Here is a 19719-nt window from a genome sequence, read left to right as displayed (position 1 = left end):
CAATATCATAAATGATATTAAATAGTTTTATAACATTTGTTGAGTATACATTTTATTCTGGCAAGAAAAGGTTATATTATAAATTAATAATTATAAGAAGTTATAGAATCTATTTTAATAGAGATTACAGAAAAATCTTTTTGAGTAATATTTCTGTCATTGCATTCAAATAATAATAAAAATATTTTACACGAACAAATTCAGACTTATTCAAAATTAAACTAATAATGTGAACGTGTTTCTTAATTTACCATGAATTTGTGATTTTCTAAATATTAAATAAATAGTGAAATTAATCATAAATATTATAGTTAAAGAAACATGCTGAAATTATTTAAAAAATACATATACATTGCTAATACTAATAATATATTATGAAATTTTTTTTAAAATTTTCCATGGATATTAATATTATATATATTTAAAAATTAAATAAAATTTTAATATGATGATTGCTTTTTTTTCTTAAATAAGTATTTATCAAAATAATGAAAGTCAAACGATACAATGGCTTTATAATTATAATTACCATTGTATTAGTGACAGCAATTATAGAAGAAAAATTTAAGATCGAATAGGAAAATCTTTGAACTAAAACTATAATTATAATAAAATTTTATTGATATAGAATTTACTAATAGATTAAAAGAAATACTTTCTCAAATCGAATTGAAAATAAATAATTTCGATTGGACTCATATATTACATATATATATATATATATATAATATAAATTATAAATAATATATAAATTAAATAAATTATTTAATTACAAATGTTTGCGATCGCTTGATCATAAATAATTAAAAATAAAATTAAAATTATATATTGAGTTCACATTTTCGCATAGAGTATTGTAGAGTGAAAAATGAATTTTTTCAAGAGAATATTTTTTTTTTTTTAGATTTATGAGAACAAAATTTTGTTTTCTCATTTCATTTTCTTATTTTTCTTCTGCATCATATTATAGAAATATATAAGAATTATTTATTATATTTAATATATTTAAAACATTATTTCATTTTTGTAAAAATTATGTATAAAAATATAGTCTATAATGTTAATCATAGTATTGTCATAGTATTTTTTCCAAAATCATATTATTTGAATTTTTTTTAAGTATTTTACAGGACAAGTTGCATAAGATGAATAAAGTTATGAAAGAGATATATCAATTATCAAATACAAATGATATTAATATAAAATATAAGATACAGTCATTTATTGTACATAAATGCATAATTGTAATGGATTATTATAATAGAAAACGTTTTGTACAACATTTTCTTCAAGTTACAAGGTATTTAATATTTAATATTTTTAAAGCAATGTGTAGAATTTTCTAATATTTTAATATTATTAGTATATTGTTATTAAATTATTTTAGTATAATTAATACATTAATAGTACATTTTGTAAAATTATTAATATAAGAAAAAAGCAAATAACCTCAAATGATAGTTTCAGATATCTTAAATATTTTATAAACAATTGCAAATCAGTAGCAATATTTATATCAAACGAATTTGATATAATCAATTTTTCTCATTTTCTCATTATTGACATCAAATTTCATATTTACTTTAATGTTTATTATTAAATATATTTAATATATATTTTATTGATTTTGCTACAATATATCTTAAGATTATATATAATAATATATTTTAAGATTATTAACATATTTTAAAATTAACTTTCTTAAATTAATCTTATTATATTATACTTATATATTTTTTTAAACTAATGTTTAAAAAAATTGATAAAGTCAATCGGATATATTTGGACTCAAATATTACAAAACATAGATTAAAATTAAAAATATTGTTAAAGATTTATTAAATTAGACTTAATAGAAAGAAATGGATTTGCTTTTTGAATCGTAAAATATTTAGCGATATTAAGATTTTTAGCTGTTCCTATAAGTGAAATAAAAATAATTCAAGAGTCAAAATCTATCGATAAGTTTTTTATTTTTGAACAGTTTTCTTTGAATAATTCCTACAATAGAATCTTCTTTTAAGCTAATAGTTTTAACATACAACGCATTCAATTAAATTGTTATCATTTTTATTTAATATTATCTAAAAAATATTTTTTAATTGTAAAGAACATAAAAAACATTTTTCCCAGACTTCCACACTTCCACACTTTTTCCCTCACTTGAAAATGAATTTTTCATAAAAGAGGTTTTCGTTACATGTAAAAAATGTGAGAAAATAAGATATTAAAAATCTTTTTAATCAAAACAAATATCGTAAGATATTATAACACATTTTTTTTTAAATTTTATGAAATCGAAAAATATTATAAAATAAATGTGATGATTAGATATATAAATACTAATATTGATATGTCAAATTAATATAAATGTATGATATTTTTGAGTATATGTGAATATATGGAAAATTTTTGAAAATTATGTCTGAGGTTATTTATCTGATATGTAAAAATATTTTTTTAATTTTATTAATCTTTTTTAAAAAAAATTATTTAAAAAATGCAATTCATTTACAATTAATCAGGAAGTTTTATTCTTCAAAAAGAGAAATTTTACAAAAATTTATAGATTATTTATGTTTTTTGTGTTATATTTAAATATCTAAAGCTATCTCATTTTTTCTTATTAATGACATAAGTTATTTGATTATAATAAAAATGATAATATTCTTTTGTCATTATGATACTTCATTTGTCATTAATCTATTTTTTTTTCTCTTTTATTTAATTAAAGGTACATTCATTTTGAAATCCTGAAACTTTCATGTGAACTTAATAAAACATGTACTTATCAAATTCTATTAGATTTAATAGTGCAATTTTTATTATTACTGAGTACATTTTACAACATGTATCTTTATTTAATGTCATTAACTTTATTTGAACTATTATCAGATATACAAACTATAAAATATTTAATATGGATTTCTTTATTTTCTATAAAAGTTATTTTTTTAAATAATCATTGTACTAAATTTTATCATGAGGTAAGATTGTATCTTCTTACATTATATATTAATACATTAAAGAATTAATATATTAGTATGCATATAATGTTAGAATTTTATAGGTAGAAGTAACAGCACATTTGCTTCGAGATCTAGATATTTGCTATTTGGATAATTCTATTAGAAATGAGGTAAGATCCATTATTAATGTAATAATTAAATCAAAATTTATTTTGATTTATCTTTAGTAAAGATTAACTTTTTATGTACTTTTTCTTTACTGATTTTTCTGATTTTAAAATATATTTCAAAGATTATTATCTTGAAATTTTTTTTATGTTATCTATAAATAATTTTAATTTTTAATTATTCTTAAAAAACTTTTGACTACTATATTATTGAATTCTATTTATAAAAGCTATAAAAAATTATGATTCAATTTTGAGATAATAATTTTTCATCTTCAGATCGATAGAAATTTATTAAAAAAAGTGACTAAAATTGAATTTGAACATAATTTTCAGATCATAATAATCATAGATTATAAATATATTATTATCTTGAAAAAAGATATTAAATTTTTATATTCACGTAAATTTATTGTATATAAAATGTTTTTTTTAGGAAAATTTAAAATTATATAATAAATATAACTATATTTCCATAATAATTATATTTCTATAATAACGTGTTTCAATATGTTGTTACTATTTATTTTAATTATTTATATAAATACATAAAAATTGCTGGCATATAAAATGTATCATCTATTAAGTATCATCTCTCTTAAAATTTTAATATTTATTCATATAGAACTTAAACGTTTTGATAATTTTTCAGATACAAAATAAATATAATGTTTCAATATTTGGAAAAACGAAATTGCAATGAATAATTACAAAAATAGTTATTAAATATGATGTCAATATCGTTATGATTGTAAATTCATCATAATTTTGATTATTATAATTTCGGTTGTCCATGTTTATAATAAAATATAATGTAAATGTTATTATACAGTTTCTCTGTGGAACAGATAAACTGTTCGCTGATAACGAATAATATTGTGGCCAGTGTCCGATTTGCAATATCGCCCAAGTTCAAGAAAATTCCTCAGATAATGATCTATATACAATGATCTCATGATAAACAGAAACAGATCGACGCATCTTATATTTCTCGAACAATATTATTTGTCTTTGAATCAACCGCTGGAATATCACATTGGATGATTGATTAGGATCGATTCAGCTCGTCTAAAGTATACAATTATAAGTAATTCAGTTAAATTCTCAAGATAGTCTTCTCAGATACTTCTTCGTTTAGGCTTAATAGAAGCTTGAGTACGATAGTAAGAGAAAAAATTTTTTATATAAAAAATTTCTCTGAATAAACTGTTATAAATCTCATGAGTAATAAGTATTCACGAACATCCTGTAACATAAGAAAGTTTGTTTTATTACTATTTGACTTTGCATGATCTTTAATGATTAATACTTACTAAAGTCTTCTCGGCTATTATATCACGATAAAAAAAACATAATATTTAATTTAAAAAATAGAGATGACCTTAGAATCTTCTCTATGTCTTCATTCACGCAAAAAATGTTTGTATCACAATATATCCCCTCTATATAGTGCAGTTTTTTCATATTACTATAAATAACAGTAATATTCCAGGTGAACATAATGCCTCATTCTGTATTTATAAAGATAATAAATAAGAAGCGATCATATACTAATATACATATATGTTGCCATGAATGCACTATTATAAATGCATAGCTGCAAATATAATAAAAGCAATAATTTTTTGTAAATATCTTAAAATTTAAATTTATAATAAATTTAAATTTACAATCATCATAATCCGTAAACTTTCAATCGAATTATTATATCAATTCATTGTTTCAATAATAATAATTGTTAAAAAAAATATATTAAAATATATTTAAAAAAAAAGAATACTAAAATATATTTACTATGGATATTTTTTTATAAATGAAATGAACATATTCAAAATTTAATTTTTTTTTATTTTTTACATTTAATTAAATTTATTAATATTACAATAAATATTTACTCGTTAATGTTTTTTGATTCGAAATTTTATTTTAATTACTTAATACATTTACAAAGTTTATAAATTTTTTTTATTGTTTATAATGAAAAAATGAATACATATCATTTTTATTAAAGAATGTGTTTGTTTCTACATTTATTTTGAATTATTATGAATAAATTTATATTTTATTATTATTTTCTCATATATTTAACAGTTAACATATTTAACTCTCATTATACAGTTGTTGTAAAAAATATTATTATTTATATTCACATTTGTTAAATATAACGAAAGCAAATTTAAATTTTTTTCATCATAATTCTTATTTAAAATATTTATATTTACTTAAAATAAAAAGTTTTATGCTTTACTTTCAAATTAACTCACTGATTTAATTATTTATTAATTCGAATTTATTATTTAAATTGATCTTGTGAATTATTCCCATAGATTTCGATAAATTGAGACACATTAAATGTCATATAACGTATGAATTTAATATTAATTTACACGATTTATCTATAAATTTTATTAAATATATAAATATAATAAATTATTATATAATACCGAATATTCTAAAATTTGTTGTAACTTTTTCGAGATACAATTTTCTTAAATAACAGTTATACATGATAATTCTATAATTGTATATATGATATTATATATTATGTATTACATAATAATTTTATTAATTGAGAATATTTAAAAAAAAATAAGATTATTACTCATTGAGAAACTGCTACAAAAGCGATACTTTAAATATTTTTTAATTCTATTGTTATATCATTTCATTTTATTTAACGCATACTTAAAATGCTTATAATTTATTAACAAACAATGTTTTATTAGATATATGTATACAGAAATTTTTTCATTATTTTGATATTTAGAATTCATAGTCTAAAAATTCCACATTTTTATAATAAAAATTGTTCACAAGCACTTATTGCTTATGAGATTTATAAATAGCTTTTGGAGAAATTCTTCATAAAAATCCTTTTCTGTTATTATTGTTCGCAGATCTATTATATATATTAAGTCTAAATAAAGGATGATGTTATTTGAAAATATTGTCATTTTTAAGAGTTTAGTCGATAATTATAATTGTATATGTTTGACATACTTTAGCCTGATTGAAGAAGAATCGGATCTGAAAGATGATATATCTATATACGGTTAACAAGAACAAAAAGCATTCTAGTTTGAGGAATTTACTTCTAACTTGGGAATGTCGGGACTCAGGCATTAACCGTGATATTATTGTTTATTAGCGTATCTCATCGAAAAATTCTTCAAATTGAACTAAGAAGAAATTTTCTAAGGTCACAAGATTTCAATAGTGAAGAGATTCTCAAGACGAACACATCATAATCTAATTGCCGAATACAATAATTAGATAATTTATGAACACATCGTACTCTGACTATCGGACACGGTTACCTGCTATAACATTGTAAGAAACATTGTTCCTCTCTTATAAATAAACGCCCCGAACGTAATATTTAGTCCATTCATTTTTAAGAAATATACTACTTAATATATACCATTTGTTGTTAACATCTATCGCAAGACATTCGTTGTAAGACATGGAAGTGTGATTTGTGAAGCGACTGCTGGTGTTTAAATTTTATTTAAAATAAAAATCTGAAAAACGTTAGAAAACTATAGCTGCTTATATATTATTGTTAGGTTATTGAAAATACTTGAGCTATTAAAAGCAAAAGCCAAGTTATCCGACCGCTTCATAAGTCTTGGGTCTGTCCTTAACAACTATTGTTGCAAACGCGAACATATTCTACATACTTATGTATTATATTCTACATATTTAGAATTCCTTTTTAATCTTATATTACTCTATAAAAAGATTTATATTCAAACATTTTTGAAATTGTCAGATTTATAGTTTATATATTTGTAGTTTATATATTTGTGTGCTAAATAATTCTATATTCAGACAAATTACTTTTTCTATTTGATTTTATTTAGTTTATATTATTGTTAATTTTATTTGAAAGTTTTTTTTTATTTAAAATATTAGAGGATGCTATATAAATTTTTTCAGACTTTTTCTTTTTCGAAAAACATATCAAATACAAATGATTTTCATTTGGAGTTTGAAGTTACCATAAACTTTTAAAGAATTAAAATTAATAATAACAATAATTTCAGGTGCAACAATTTTTATTACAACTTCATCTTCATCCTTTAAAATTTACTGCTGGTGGTTATATTCTTAACAATAAATTTTTAACAATGGTGAGTTAAATGAGTATATAACTTAATTAATTACTTAAAAATTTCTTTTTCAGTTTTTTGGTACTATAATCACTTATTCGGTTGTATTGGTACAAATAACTTCGTCGTCAATTTCAAACTGAACTCTTTAAACAAAATCTTTGAAGATTGATGAATGATTTATTATTATAATCATTTATAAGAGAAAGTGATAAGAAAACAATAATGAGATTGCTGGGGAAAAAATGATTTGATATTCGTTGTGTGAAAAAACAACGATGTGAAAAAAACAGTGATGTGAAAAACAGTGATGTGAAAAAAATAGAATTTGATAGGTTTTTTTAACTCGATGAATTTGATTTTACCGACTCATTGTGAATGTTAGGACAAGAATTGAATTTTGATTGGTCATTTATCATTTGAAGAATAGATGTTATTAATTCCTTGAAATAAAAATAGTGTTGTAATTAAAATAAAATCATTATTGACATTTATTATTATCGTTTATTATTGCAGAATGGGTTTAGATCAAAAATAAAGTTGCATTAAAAATTCAAAATTGTACTTGATTTATTTAACAAATTATTTAACAAATCTTTGCAATTGATTTCTAAGTCCGAATGTGATATTGATTCTTTTATTTATTTATTTTTTTTTTTTGCTTATTACTTTGCCTTTTTCCCACTCCCAAAAAAAAAGTTTTTCATGTTTTTCTTTTCATATATTTAAAGAAAGCGATTCTTACTCTAAATTTGTGTTTAAATGACAAACCATGACAATTTTAGAATGGCATGAACGAAATCAATTAAATGTGTGTGAAAATATGGTATCAAAATAGCTAAAATTTCCGAGTTCAAAATTTATATCTAGCACCAATGTTCTAGTTTAATAATAAGAAATTCTATTTTAAATAAGCTTTTAATATATGGTATTGTGATAGTAAAGCCTAAGATGGCTGAAAGTCTTTCTATATAATGCATATATTGATCTATGTAATGTAAACCTACTCAAAAAAAATATAAGATAAAGAAGTTGAAACTAATTACTCACATCTAATGATTTAATAAATGTAATAAATTTATAATACTTATTGTAATTCTAATATATACATTTATTATATTCTCTCTTATATAAATTTATTATATTTCTAAGATTCTAAAGGTTATATTTCTAAGATTCTAAAGATTCAAAACATAAAAGATGATATATAAAAATGTTTGAAATTTATTTATTAAATTATTAGCAATTTAAATTTTCTTTTTTGTTTTTATTTTTATCTCATATTGTCTCCGCCTTACTTCATCTAACAAAAATTAAAATTTTATATATAATAAATAAGCCGATATTTTTGTTTATTAAGTTTAATATCATTTTAAATGAACATATTGTATTGAGTGATGATATGTATGAACAATAAATTTATAATTCTACAATTATGCAAGCAATGAATAACTCATAAGCATACGAACGAAACAATAACACGAAAAATTATAAATTGTATTATAATTCAAATCATTTAATGTTATAATTACGAATACATTTGCAAATCGTATTATAAATCACACTTAAACACAATATTATAAATATTTTCTATAATTATAGAGCTTGCCATTTATAGGATTATTATTATTTTAATTATCACTTGTGTCTTTTTTCGACATTATTAAAAAAGTGAATTCCATAATTTAAATATTTAAAAAAAAATTATAATTAAACCAAGAAACAAAGGAGTTGATTTTTAAAAGAGAAAAAAATCTCCAGTATAAAAATAGAATTTTAGTCTTATATTTAATTCTTATATTATACTTTATTTATCAAATTGCATATATTAAATATAGTTTTAATAATATAACAAAATATTAAATGTATCTTTTTGTAATTCAATTTATAAATTATTATTATATTTTTTATAAATTATTTTTTAATTCGTAATGCATTTTAATATTGACATACTTAAAATTAAATATCAATATTTCATAACAAAAATAACTTGTATCATATCATTTTAAATGCAGTTTATTATCTTTGTCTTCCTATTTAAGAATGATAATCTTTTCTTATTATTAATCAATTGAAAACATATACAACATATACAACAATAATATTGAAACATGACTCTAGTTTTTCAAATGGTAGTAAAATCAAATAAAAAATAAATTTCAGATAGAAAAAAATAATTATACATAAATATGTATTTTTTTTATCGAAACTTTATAAATTTGAAAAAGATAGAATTCGAAACACAATTGCGAATAAAATTTGAAATGTTCACATTACAAGTGAATGTGTGAAATTTTAGCTATTTTGATACCATATTTTCACACACATTTAATTAATGTCTCTTTCATGCCATTCCAAGATTGTCACAAATTTAAAAGAATACTGAAATTCAAACATTTTCGATGAGAGATATTGAATTAGATTAATTAAGATATTTATCGGATTGTTCTATTTCTACAGATATGAGTAAGATTGAGTATTATATACGCTAGGAAAAGTGATCAACCAGTACAATATTTTTGGATCAATTTATAAATGCAAAAATTTCGCTGGTACAAAAATTTAAAAATATGAAACAAAAAGATCCTGTTATCATTGCAAAAATTTTATCAAGTTTAACAATAAAATATAATTATGTTCACACAATCTGATTTATCACGAATAAATGAATAGATGACAATTTTGAAGAATTGATAGATCATTTAACATAAATGAAAAAATAACGTTAAAAATGCAAAATATACAAATATCCTGTAAAGAAATGGAAGAAGCATACTATGCGAGAGGACTATCGAAAAGAATCATATTTGCTATAATTCTTATGATTCTCTGGCCCTGATAAAAATATAAAAAGAAATAATAAATGTCATTTCTATAGAAAACTCTATATTGAGCTCGTGATTATATAATATGGAAAAAGGTATATATGAAAAAACAATTCTTATCTCAAAAGAATGAAAAAAAAAAAAAAAGTAAAAATATTAAATATTCTGTTTTCTGATTCAGTTAAATTATTTAATGTAGAGAATTTTCTACAAATGAAAGATGAAGATACATGGTTGTCGATTTAGTCGATATCTTTCAAAAAACAATAATTTAAAAACAAAGAAAATGTATATAGAATGAAACAATGAAAATGTATATACATACATTCACATAGGCGATGGCAATACATTGTAAGAATACATTGTGTGTAAAGAAACGATGTTGAAACGATAAATATGGAACTAAATATTAACGGAATGAAATATTTTTGAAATTGGATATATTTCTATAAAAACAATAAATTAATTGTTAAGGGAAATAAACTTAATGAAAAAACTTAATAAAATTATATAAATTAAATTTCATATTGGTACTTGTGACAGAGGCAAATGTGGAAATGTGTTACAATGGCACGAAAAATTAGGGTAAATTTTAGTTTTATAGTAACAATACAATACATATTAAGTAATTTTACATATTATAGTAACAAATTCGAGTGTGCAAGATTTGAAAATCGATAGTATAATTATAGGTAATATTTTTTGTGAAGAATGTGTATATGCATCCAATATCTTTTTAAAAAGACAATCTGCAAAGATCAAATATGCAAGAGAAGTGTTTCATGTCAATCTATACTATTATTACTTGTAGAAAATGTGAAAAAATACTAAAAAATATACTAAAAATCTTTTTAATCAAATCTTTTTAATCATATCATGATATATAATATATTTTTTTTGCAAAATTTTCAAAAAACATTATGAAATAAATGTAAAGATTGAATATATAAATAATATGAAAATATTGATGTATTTATTATATATGTATTAATTTCATTAATATTTTTTTTAAATTATTTTAAAAATGTAATTCATTTATAATTCATTTATAATTCATTTATAATTAATTTAAAGAAATTTTTTTTATCTTCAAGAAGAAAAATTTTACTAATTAAAATAATTTATAAATTATTTATTTTTCTTGTTATATTTAAATATCTGGGATTATTTTCGCTTAATAATGATAATATGTTATTAGATTGTAATAAAAATAATAATATTAATATTATTTTATTTTCTATTAATCTATAATATTTCATATTCTTTTTTTATCAATTTTTTATCATTCATTTTAAGATCCTGAAACTTTCACTGAACTTAATAAAGCATATATTTATTAAATTCTGTAAGACTTAATAGTGTAATTTTTATTATCATTATATATACTTTATAACAAATATTTTTATTTAATGATTTATTAAATTTGTTTATTGAAAAGCATCATTAGATATATAAATTATAAGATACTTAATATGGATTTGTTTATTTTCTATAAAAGTTATTTTTTTAAATAATCATAATTATATTAAATTTTACCGCGAGATAAAATTATATCTTTTTATCAAAGAAAAAATTAATGTATTGATATGTATCTAATGTTAGAATTTTAGATAGAAATTTTTAGAACAGCACATTTGTTTTGAAAACTAAATATTTGCTATTTGGATAATTTTAATAAAAACGAAATAAGATTCACTATTAGTCTAATAATTATATTAAAATTTATTTTGATTTACTTTTATCAAAGATTATCTTTTATTTTTTTCTTACTGATTTTTCTGATCTTAAAATTATGATATTAAAATATATTTCAAAGATCATCACCTTGAATTTTCTTTATCAGTGAATAGTTTTAATTTTTGAGTTGTTTTCAAAAAACCTTTAATATTATGTTATTGAATTCTTATATAAGTTGTAAAAAATTATTTGGTATTGATTTTGAGAGATAATTCGTCACTTTCAAATCAGTATTAAAAAAATCTGTTAAAAAAGTGACAAAATTGACAAAATATCTTAAACTTGATTTTTCAAATGAAATTATTTTTGTATTGTATAACATAATATTCAAGAACTAGAAGTCAAGAAGAACAAAAATTTCAATGAAATATGAATCATAAATATATCATTCTCTTAAAAAAAGATATTAAATTTTTATGTTTTTAATATTTGAATTTAAATTTATTTTATTATATATATTTAATATATATTTATTATATATTTATTATTATATACTTTATTATATATTATATTAATTTTTTATTTATAAAATCTTTTTAAGAAAATATAAAATATGCATTATACAATAAATAAGACTATTTTGTTTATATATGTCTATGATAAAATATACTTTAGCAAATTGTTTTTTAACTATTTATATAAATATAAAATCAAAAATTTGCTGGCACAAAAAATATATGAGTATATTAATATAAAATATTAACATAAGTGTATTGATTATATGTAATTTCTCTTTACATATAATCCTCTTAAATTCTTAATATTTATTTATAAAAAGCCTAAAGATTTTGTAAATCTTTCAGATGCAGAATAAACATAATTCGGGAAATATATTCATATTGCAATGAATAATTATAACAATTATAAAAATAAAAACAATTATAAAAATAAATATTAAGATGTATCATAAAATGCATAAGCTTATTATATATTAACAAGTAATAATTAAGGATACTAACAAGTAATTATGCTGATATTAGTTCACTCGTTATGTGTAAGATGTTCGTAAAAATATGAAGCATAAATTTCATCTTTGGAGAATGAATTCTAATTTTAATTCTAATTCATAACAAAACAATGAAAAAAAGTCATATATATATATATATATACATACATATATATATATATTATATTTATCATTATATTTATGTATATATATTATTTATTTTTTTATTATATATATATAAAGCTTAACGAGTTAAGCATGTTAAATTTGCCTTAAATCGAATGAGAGTCAGAGTTTAAATTCATCTGGATAGTATCATATTGCAATATCGTTTGTACAATAGTGGAGCTTTTGAAAATAAATACATTAATATTCTTTTGTATATTAATAATTATTTCTTAATTTTAGTGTAATATAGAATATATTATATATATTATATATTATGTATTATAATTCCTTATTTAATAAAAATCTCGAATAAGTTTCAATAAATTTCAAAATATTTTTTTAAATCTTTATTTAAATCCATAAGTGAATCTTTATATAATAACATATCTACTTATCGAAAAGAATATATCTGTTGAAGCAAATCAAACACATTCCAGAAAAGATTTCAAAAAAAAATTGCATGTATTTTTCTATACACAACTTATTTATCTTCATATGTACAAAAAAGTCTCAAATTTGAATCAATTTGAAATCCACAGATCATTGTATTAATTGAAAAATTTTTATCTGTATATGTCTTATCTTATTTCAATTTAATGTTTTTTATTTGATATGAAATTATAGAACAGAAAAAATAATAATCAAAATTCAATATCTACATTTTAATCATATTATATTAATATTACATTATATATCTATTAAATTCATATAAGAATTGCACTTTTATTTTTTATTTTATTATTGCATACTTTTATATTACATATTTTTATTTATTATTCACATTAATTTCTTTGAATAAAATTATTTCAATAATCGATTATTAATAATTATGATATAATTAATTTTATATGAAAATTATTACATTATTAAAAATTTATTTTAAACGTGTATTATAATAAATCGTTTCATCAAGTATATTTAGTGATATCGTACATTTAATTAAATATTTTTAATTCTACTTAATGTATGCTTAAAATACTTATAATTCGTTAGTTAACAATAGTCTTATTAAATACATGTACATTTTTTTCATTATTTTGATATTTAAAATTCATCATTTAAAGAGTTTTCATTTTTATAAATATTCTATATATTTATGTATATCAAGAATCTCTTCGATTTTTAATTTTTTCGATTTTAATTCTCTATAAAAAGCTATTATTCATATTCGAATATTTTTGAAATTATCAGATTTCACATACACTGTATATGCTATAGTAATTGTATATTTGAATAAATTATTTTTTTTATTTTGATTTTATTTAGAATATTTGTTTTATTTGTTTATCTTATTTGAACTTTTTTTTTTTACTTCTTTGAAATATTAGAGAAATATAATATTAGAGAATGCTATATGAATTTTTTCAGATTTTTGATCTTCACTTATAGTTTAGAATTATTATAAAAATATTTATCATAAAAGTTAATAATAACAATAATTTTTAGATGCAACAATTTTCATTATAACTACTTCTTCATCCTCTAAAATTTATTGTTGCTGGTTATATTCTTAACAAGTTTTTAACAATAGTGAATTAAAAAAATACATAACTTGATTATTTACTTAAGAATTTAATTTCACTTCCAATTTTTGGTAGCATAATTATTTACTTGATTATATTGGTACAAATGAATTCATTGTTAAATTTGAAATGAAATCTTTAGATGGAAACTTCGAAGATTAATCACTTATTACTGCTAAAATCATTGTGATTTATTATATTTATTATATTTTAAAACTCATTATTACAATTTAGAAATAAGAAATAATAAAGAGATTACTAAAAAAAAATTGATTTGATATTCATTTTTTTACATTTATTAATTTTAAAAATATATAATTTTAAAAATCAAAACAAACATAAATGTACAAAAATATTTATTGAAATTTATTTATTAAATTATTAACAATTTTCTGTTAGATTTTCTTTTTTGTTTTTATCTCTATTGCTTTCATTTTTGTTTTACATCTAATGAAAATTACATAAGGAAATCTCAATCGATATTTTTATCCATTTTGATATTGTTTTATGAATAATAAAATATGAATAATAGATATTGATTCGTGTTCCTTTTTAGTATTTTTTAAAGGAATCGTATGAGAATGGATCTTATTCATATTTTTAATTTTTAAAAAACTTTATCTTCGAATATCATATAACAAAGTCCATCATTAGCATTACATAAAATTTCTTCAATCCATGTTCACAATCATAATTTTTATGATTTGTTTCATTGATTATGCATATATAGTAGTGATTAGTTTATTCACGTGGGAAGAATTGTTGAATTAAGAATGGGAGTTGTCTTTAAGATAGTAATGCCGGACGAATTAATCGAAAGTGTGATTCTTGGAAAGAAAAAAGGTAAATGATTCTGCAATAGAAATAGAATTCTAAAATTTATTCTTATGTTTCTTATTTATATTAAATGATATTATTATATTATATTAAATGATGTTTGCATAAATATATGCTAAATATAGTTTTAATATAGCAAAATAAATGTTAAACATTCATCATTTTCAACTTGCTTTTTCAAGCTTGTTATAAATTATTCTTTTACTAGTATTGCTTTGTATTTTGTATTTAAAATCAAATATCATTATTTAATATAAATAATTTTTATCGTATCTTTTTAAATATAGTTTACTATATTTATCTTTCTATTTCAAAGTGACTTCTTTTGCTATTTATTAAATAAAAAAATAAATAAATAATAAAAATACATGACTTGTATATTTCTCAAGTGATAAGAAAAAAAAACAAAATGAAAGATAGAAGAAACAATAAAAAAAAATAGAATTCAAATACAATTATGAAAAAAATATTTTTGTTTTGAAATTATAACAATTTTTTCACAAAAATTATTACTGTCTTCTATATTTTATGTCTAATTAAATGATTTGTAATTCAATTATCAATCATAATAAAGTTCTTAGAACCTTCTGTACACATATCATAATTCTAAGTTTTCTCAGAAATTAGCAGTTAACTTTTAAGCATTTCATGTTGATCTTTTTTGATTTCTTTTCCAATTCATTAAAAATATCTATCACAAATATTAACTATTTTTCAATGGTTTTTTTAAATCTTAAAATCGATTTCTTTTAATTCTTCTTTGAATAATTAAATTTTGAATAATTAAAACAATAAAAAGTATTAATAATGTCTAAACGAAGCAATTATCTTAGCATTATTATTATAATTTATATTATTATAATTATATTATTATAATTTACATTATATTATGATTATAATCAATTATATCAATGATTTCAATAAACTTATCGTTTGACACAATTAAAGAATTTACTATTAATATTAAAATCAGTTACTTCATTAGCAAACATATGATAAATAATAATTCAATTGTGACAAATTTAATAAAATAGTCATAATAATTAATAATTTTCAAAAGATTATAATGAAAGTATAAAAAGTATAAAATCTGTCTAGTCACCATTCTATTATCAATTGTCTTTGATCAAGCATTTAAGTAACATTTTCATCGATATCTTTTAGTATATTCTGGAAGAAATCGAAGCTTCCAAAAAAAAATCTGAACAAAAATTGCAATCTACAACTTTAATATAGTTATAGTATAAGTTTTTATATTAAAAAAAAGAATTAAAAAAAATAATTAAAAAACGTTTACTCTTAAATAATTAAAAAAAAGTCATATAAAAATCCAAAAAAAAAAAAAGAAATTACTGTGATGTTTAGCAAGTAATTTTATTTCTCAGAAAAAAAATGCAAATTTTCATACCTATTAAAATTTAAAAAAATGGAAACAATAAAATAATAATAAGAGATATACATCCTAAAATAGACACATTAATAATATAATAATCAACAAAATAATCAAAGAATGATTAATCACAAGGTAAAACATAAAATAATCAAATATAAATAATATAAAAAAATTATTATATTATATCTCTTACGAAATAATCATTTTTCATGAAAGGCGAATTTAGGAAAAACAATAAAGAAATTTAATATAAGAAATATAAGAAATATTATTAAATAAAAAAATACTAAATACAACATTATTTTTCGAACTTCCCAGAAATAAAATAGACATTCCATAATGTTTCCGCTGTCAAGTTTATAAATATATCAAGAATTATTGTAACAGAATTTCTACGTATATATACAGATAAACATTTAACTTCGAACTATTCTTTATATACAAATAAAATAAGTAACAAAATATTACTTAATTATCAATCTGTTAATTATAAGTATTGTACAATAGAAAAATTATTTTCCAGTTTTGTATTAAGAAAATTTACATAAAATTCAAATCTTTATATTAATCTGCCATTGTATAATAATAATAAGTAAAGTATAATAATAATAATAAAAGTAATATAATAATAATAATAATAAGTAAAAATATTAAAATCGCAATTTGAAACAGAGAAAAAATATATATATAGATTAGAATAGATTAAAAAAGAATTTGGATAAACTTTTTAGATTATAATAAAATCGATATAATATTTCTTTGGAAAATTATCTAATTAAAATTCATACAAAAGATAAAATTTAAAAAATTTATTATACAAAAATTATATTAAAATTCTATTTTATAGTGTATATTTATATTATTATTTATATAATTATTTTATAGTGTATCATATTTTTTAATAAATGATTAAACATCATTTGGCAATGCATATAGGAGATCATTAATGATTCAATGATTATTGATAATCATCAAGCAATATATTAAACATAATATTTGGAAATATCATAGTAACAACAAACAATTGTCTAAAACACAAATTATTCTCACAAATTTTTTTAAATGATTAATGAATTTATCGCCAATGAAAATTATAACGCGAAACATATTTTATAGAATTCTGAAATAAATAATCTACGAGAAAAAACAGACTATTCGAGAAAAAATTTTTATTTTTAGAAATTGTAATAACTGGTAAACTTACATACTAATCGATAATTCAGAATAAATTCGCAATCTTCCTGGATTTTGCAATAAAATAAAAGAATTATAAAAATATCATTTTGAAACTAAATCATACTTAAATCTTAGTTCTTATTATTTTCCGATTCTCATCAATTATTAGAAATCAATGCTAATAAATACAATAATAAATACAATATCATATCAATATAAATTGAAACCAATTTAAAAAGTATTTAAAACAAAATATAAATTGCAAAATTTTTACAAATAAAAACAATGATAATAAATTTCTAAATTAAAAAATATAATTTAGGAAAATCAGATAACTATTAAAGAAGCTGAATCTAAATTTATTTTTTCTTGCATTTGATTATTTTTTTCTTTGCAAAATATTTTTTTTATGCAGAATATATTTTACAAAAAATTAAATTAAAAATAAAATAAATTAAAAAGTATTTGGAAAAAACAAAAAATATAATTCAATAAAAGAAGATTAAATATAATTATCAAATAAATCAATTAATTAATTCCAAATAATGTAACAAAGAAGTTCATACTTATATCTGTAATCTTTCATCTAAATGAAATTATCAATTATACATTATGAAAAGATTAGAAAATGAAAAATCCAATTATTTTTTTATCTGCCATAAAGAAAATAAATTTCAATTAATATTTTTGAAAAAAATTATTTTTGTTAAACATTTATAAATACACAAAATTCATTCCTAATTTAATGAATATTATTAGGAATAAATATATTATAGCTATCTTATTACACTATTCTAATTTATACTATTATAGCTAAATTTAATTATATATAGAAATGCTAAAATTAACTCATTTCAAGATATTAAACAAATCATGCAAAAATAAAAAAATTCAAGCAATAAACATTATCGTCACTCTGTTTCAGTTTGAAAGTTATATACAAAAGTTAAATAGTATATATCGTATTTCTAATTCGTATCGTATTTCTAATAGATCGTACTTAGAATAGATTTGACTTATAATTATCAATTTGAATTAGATTTACGTTAAATTTATATTAAATTATTTATTTTGAAGTTAATTATCAAATTTAAACTAAAACCAAATAATTAATTAAATAATTCAGTACTTATTTTGTTGCATTCTTTTTAAATAATATAAATAAAATTAATATAATATTAATATATATATATATATTTCATTTAAATTTTTTTCATATTATTGGAATAATTAAAATTTAAATTATTAATTAAAATAAAAATTTTGTTAAGTAATTAATGTAGGTTTAAATTTGATTTAAATATCGCGATTCTTATAACTAACTGTAATTCTCTTTATGAAGATTTTCCAATAAATTAATCTTATAATGTTTATAACTTTTTTTATATAAATATTTGTATAATTTTCAGCAATTTAAAATAATTATCATTACTTAGTTTTATTCATTTATAAAAAAATAATATGTATAAAATTTCGAAAATTTTACAATTTGAAATAACTTCAATTAATATATATTTAATCATTGAAAACCTCTCAAGATCCGATCAATTTTGTAATCTTTTCACAATGTATAATTAGTAATTTCATTTAGATGAAATATTAGAGATATAAATATGAATTTCTTTGTTACATTATTTGGAATTAATTAATTGACTTATTTGATAATTAATAAGACATTTTTATTATATTTTTTTTTGAGAAGTTTTGTTTTATCAATTTTCATTTCCTCGATCTCTTTTTCTATCATAACTGAATCTTTTTCTAATCTAAGATGTATAACTCTTCATAAAATCTTTTATTCAATATCTATGCATTTCGAAATAAAGAATTTATTTTTAATAAATTTTGAACATGTAACATGGTGAA

The 19719-nt window shown here is 18.8% G+C and overlaps 1 protein-coding gene across 1 annotated transcript; it reads left to right on the top strand.

Annotated features, from left to right (window-relative positions):
• The first annotated feature begins 1059 nt into the window (after nucleotides 1-1059).
• On the top strand, nucleotides 1060-7485 carry LOC116186645. The gene is made up of 5 exons (XM_031514589.1): nucleotides 1060-1300; nucleotides 2735-2987; nucleotides 3071-3139; nucleotides 7183-7269; nucleotides 7323-7485. The coding sequence occupies exons 1-5, from the start codon at nucleotides 1146-1148 to the stop codon at nucleotides 7389-7391; spliced, it is 633 nt and encodes a 210-aa protein (XP_031370449.1). The 5' UTR covers nucleotides 1060-1145; the 3' UTR covers nucleotides 7392-7485.
• The last annotated feature ends 12234 nt before the right edge of the window (nucleotides 7486-19719 follow it).

Source organism: Apis dorsata, unplaced genomic scaffold (genome assembly GCF_000469605.1).
Source record: "Apis dorsata unplaced genomic scaffold, Apis dorsata 1.3 scaffold_1081, whole genome shotgun sequence".
Taxonomy (NCBI): Eukaryota; Metazoa; Arthropoda; class Insecta; order Hymenoptera; family Apidae; genus Apis; species Apis dorsata.
This window is presented reverse-complemented; position numbering and strand designations above follow the sequence as displayed.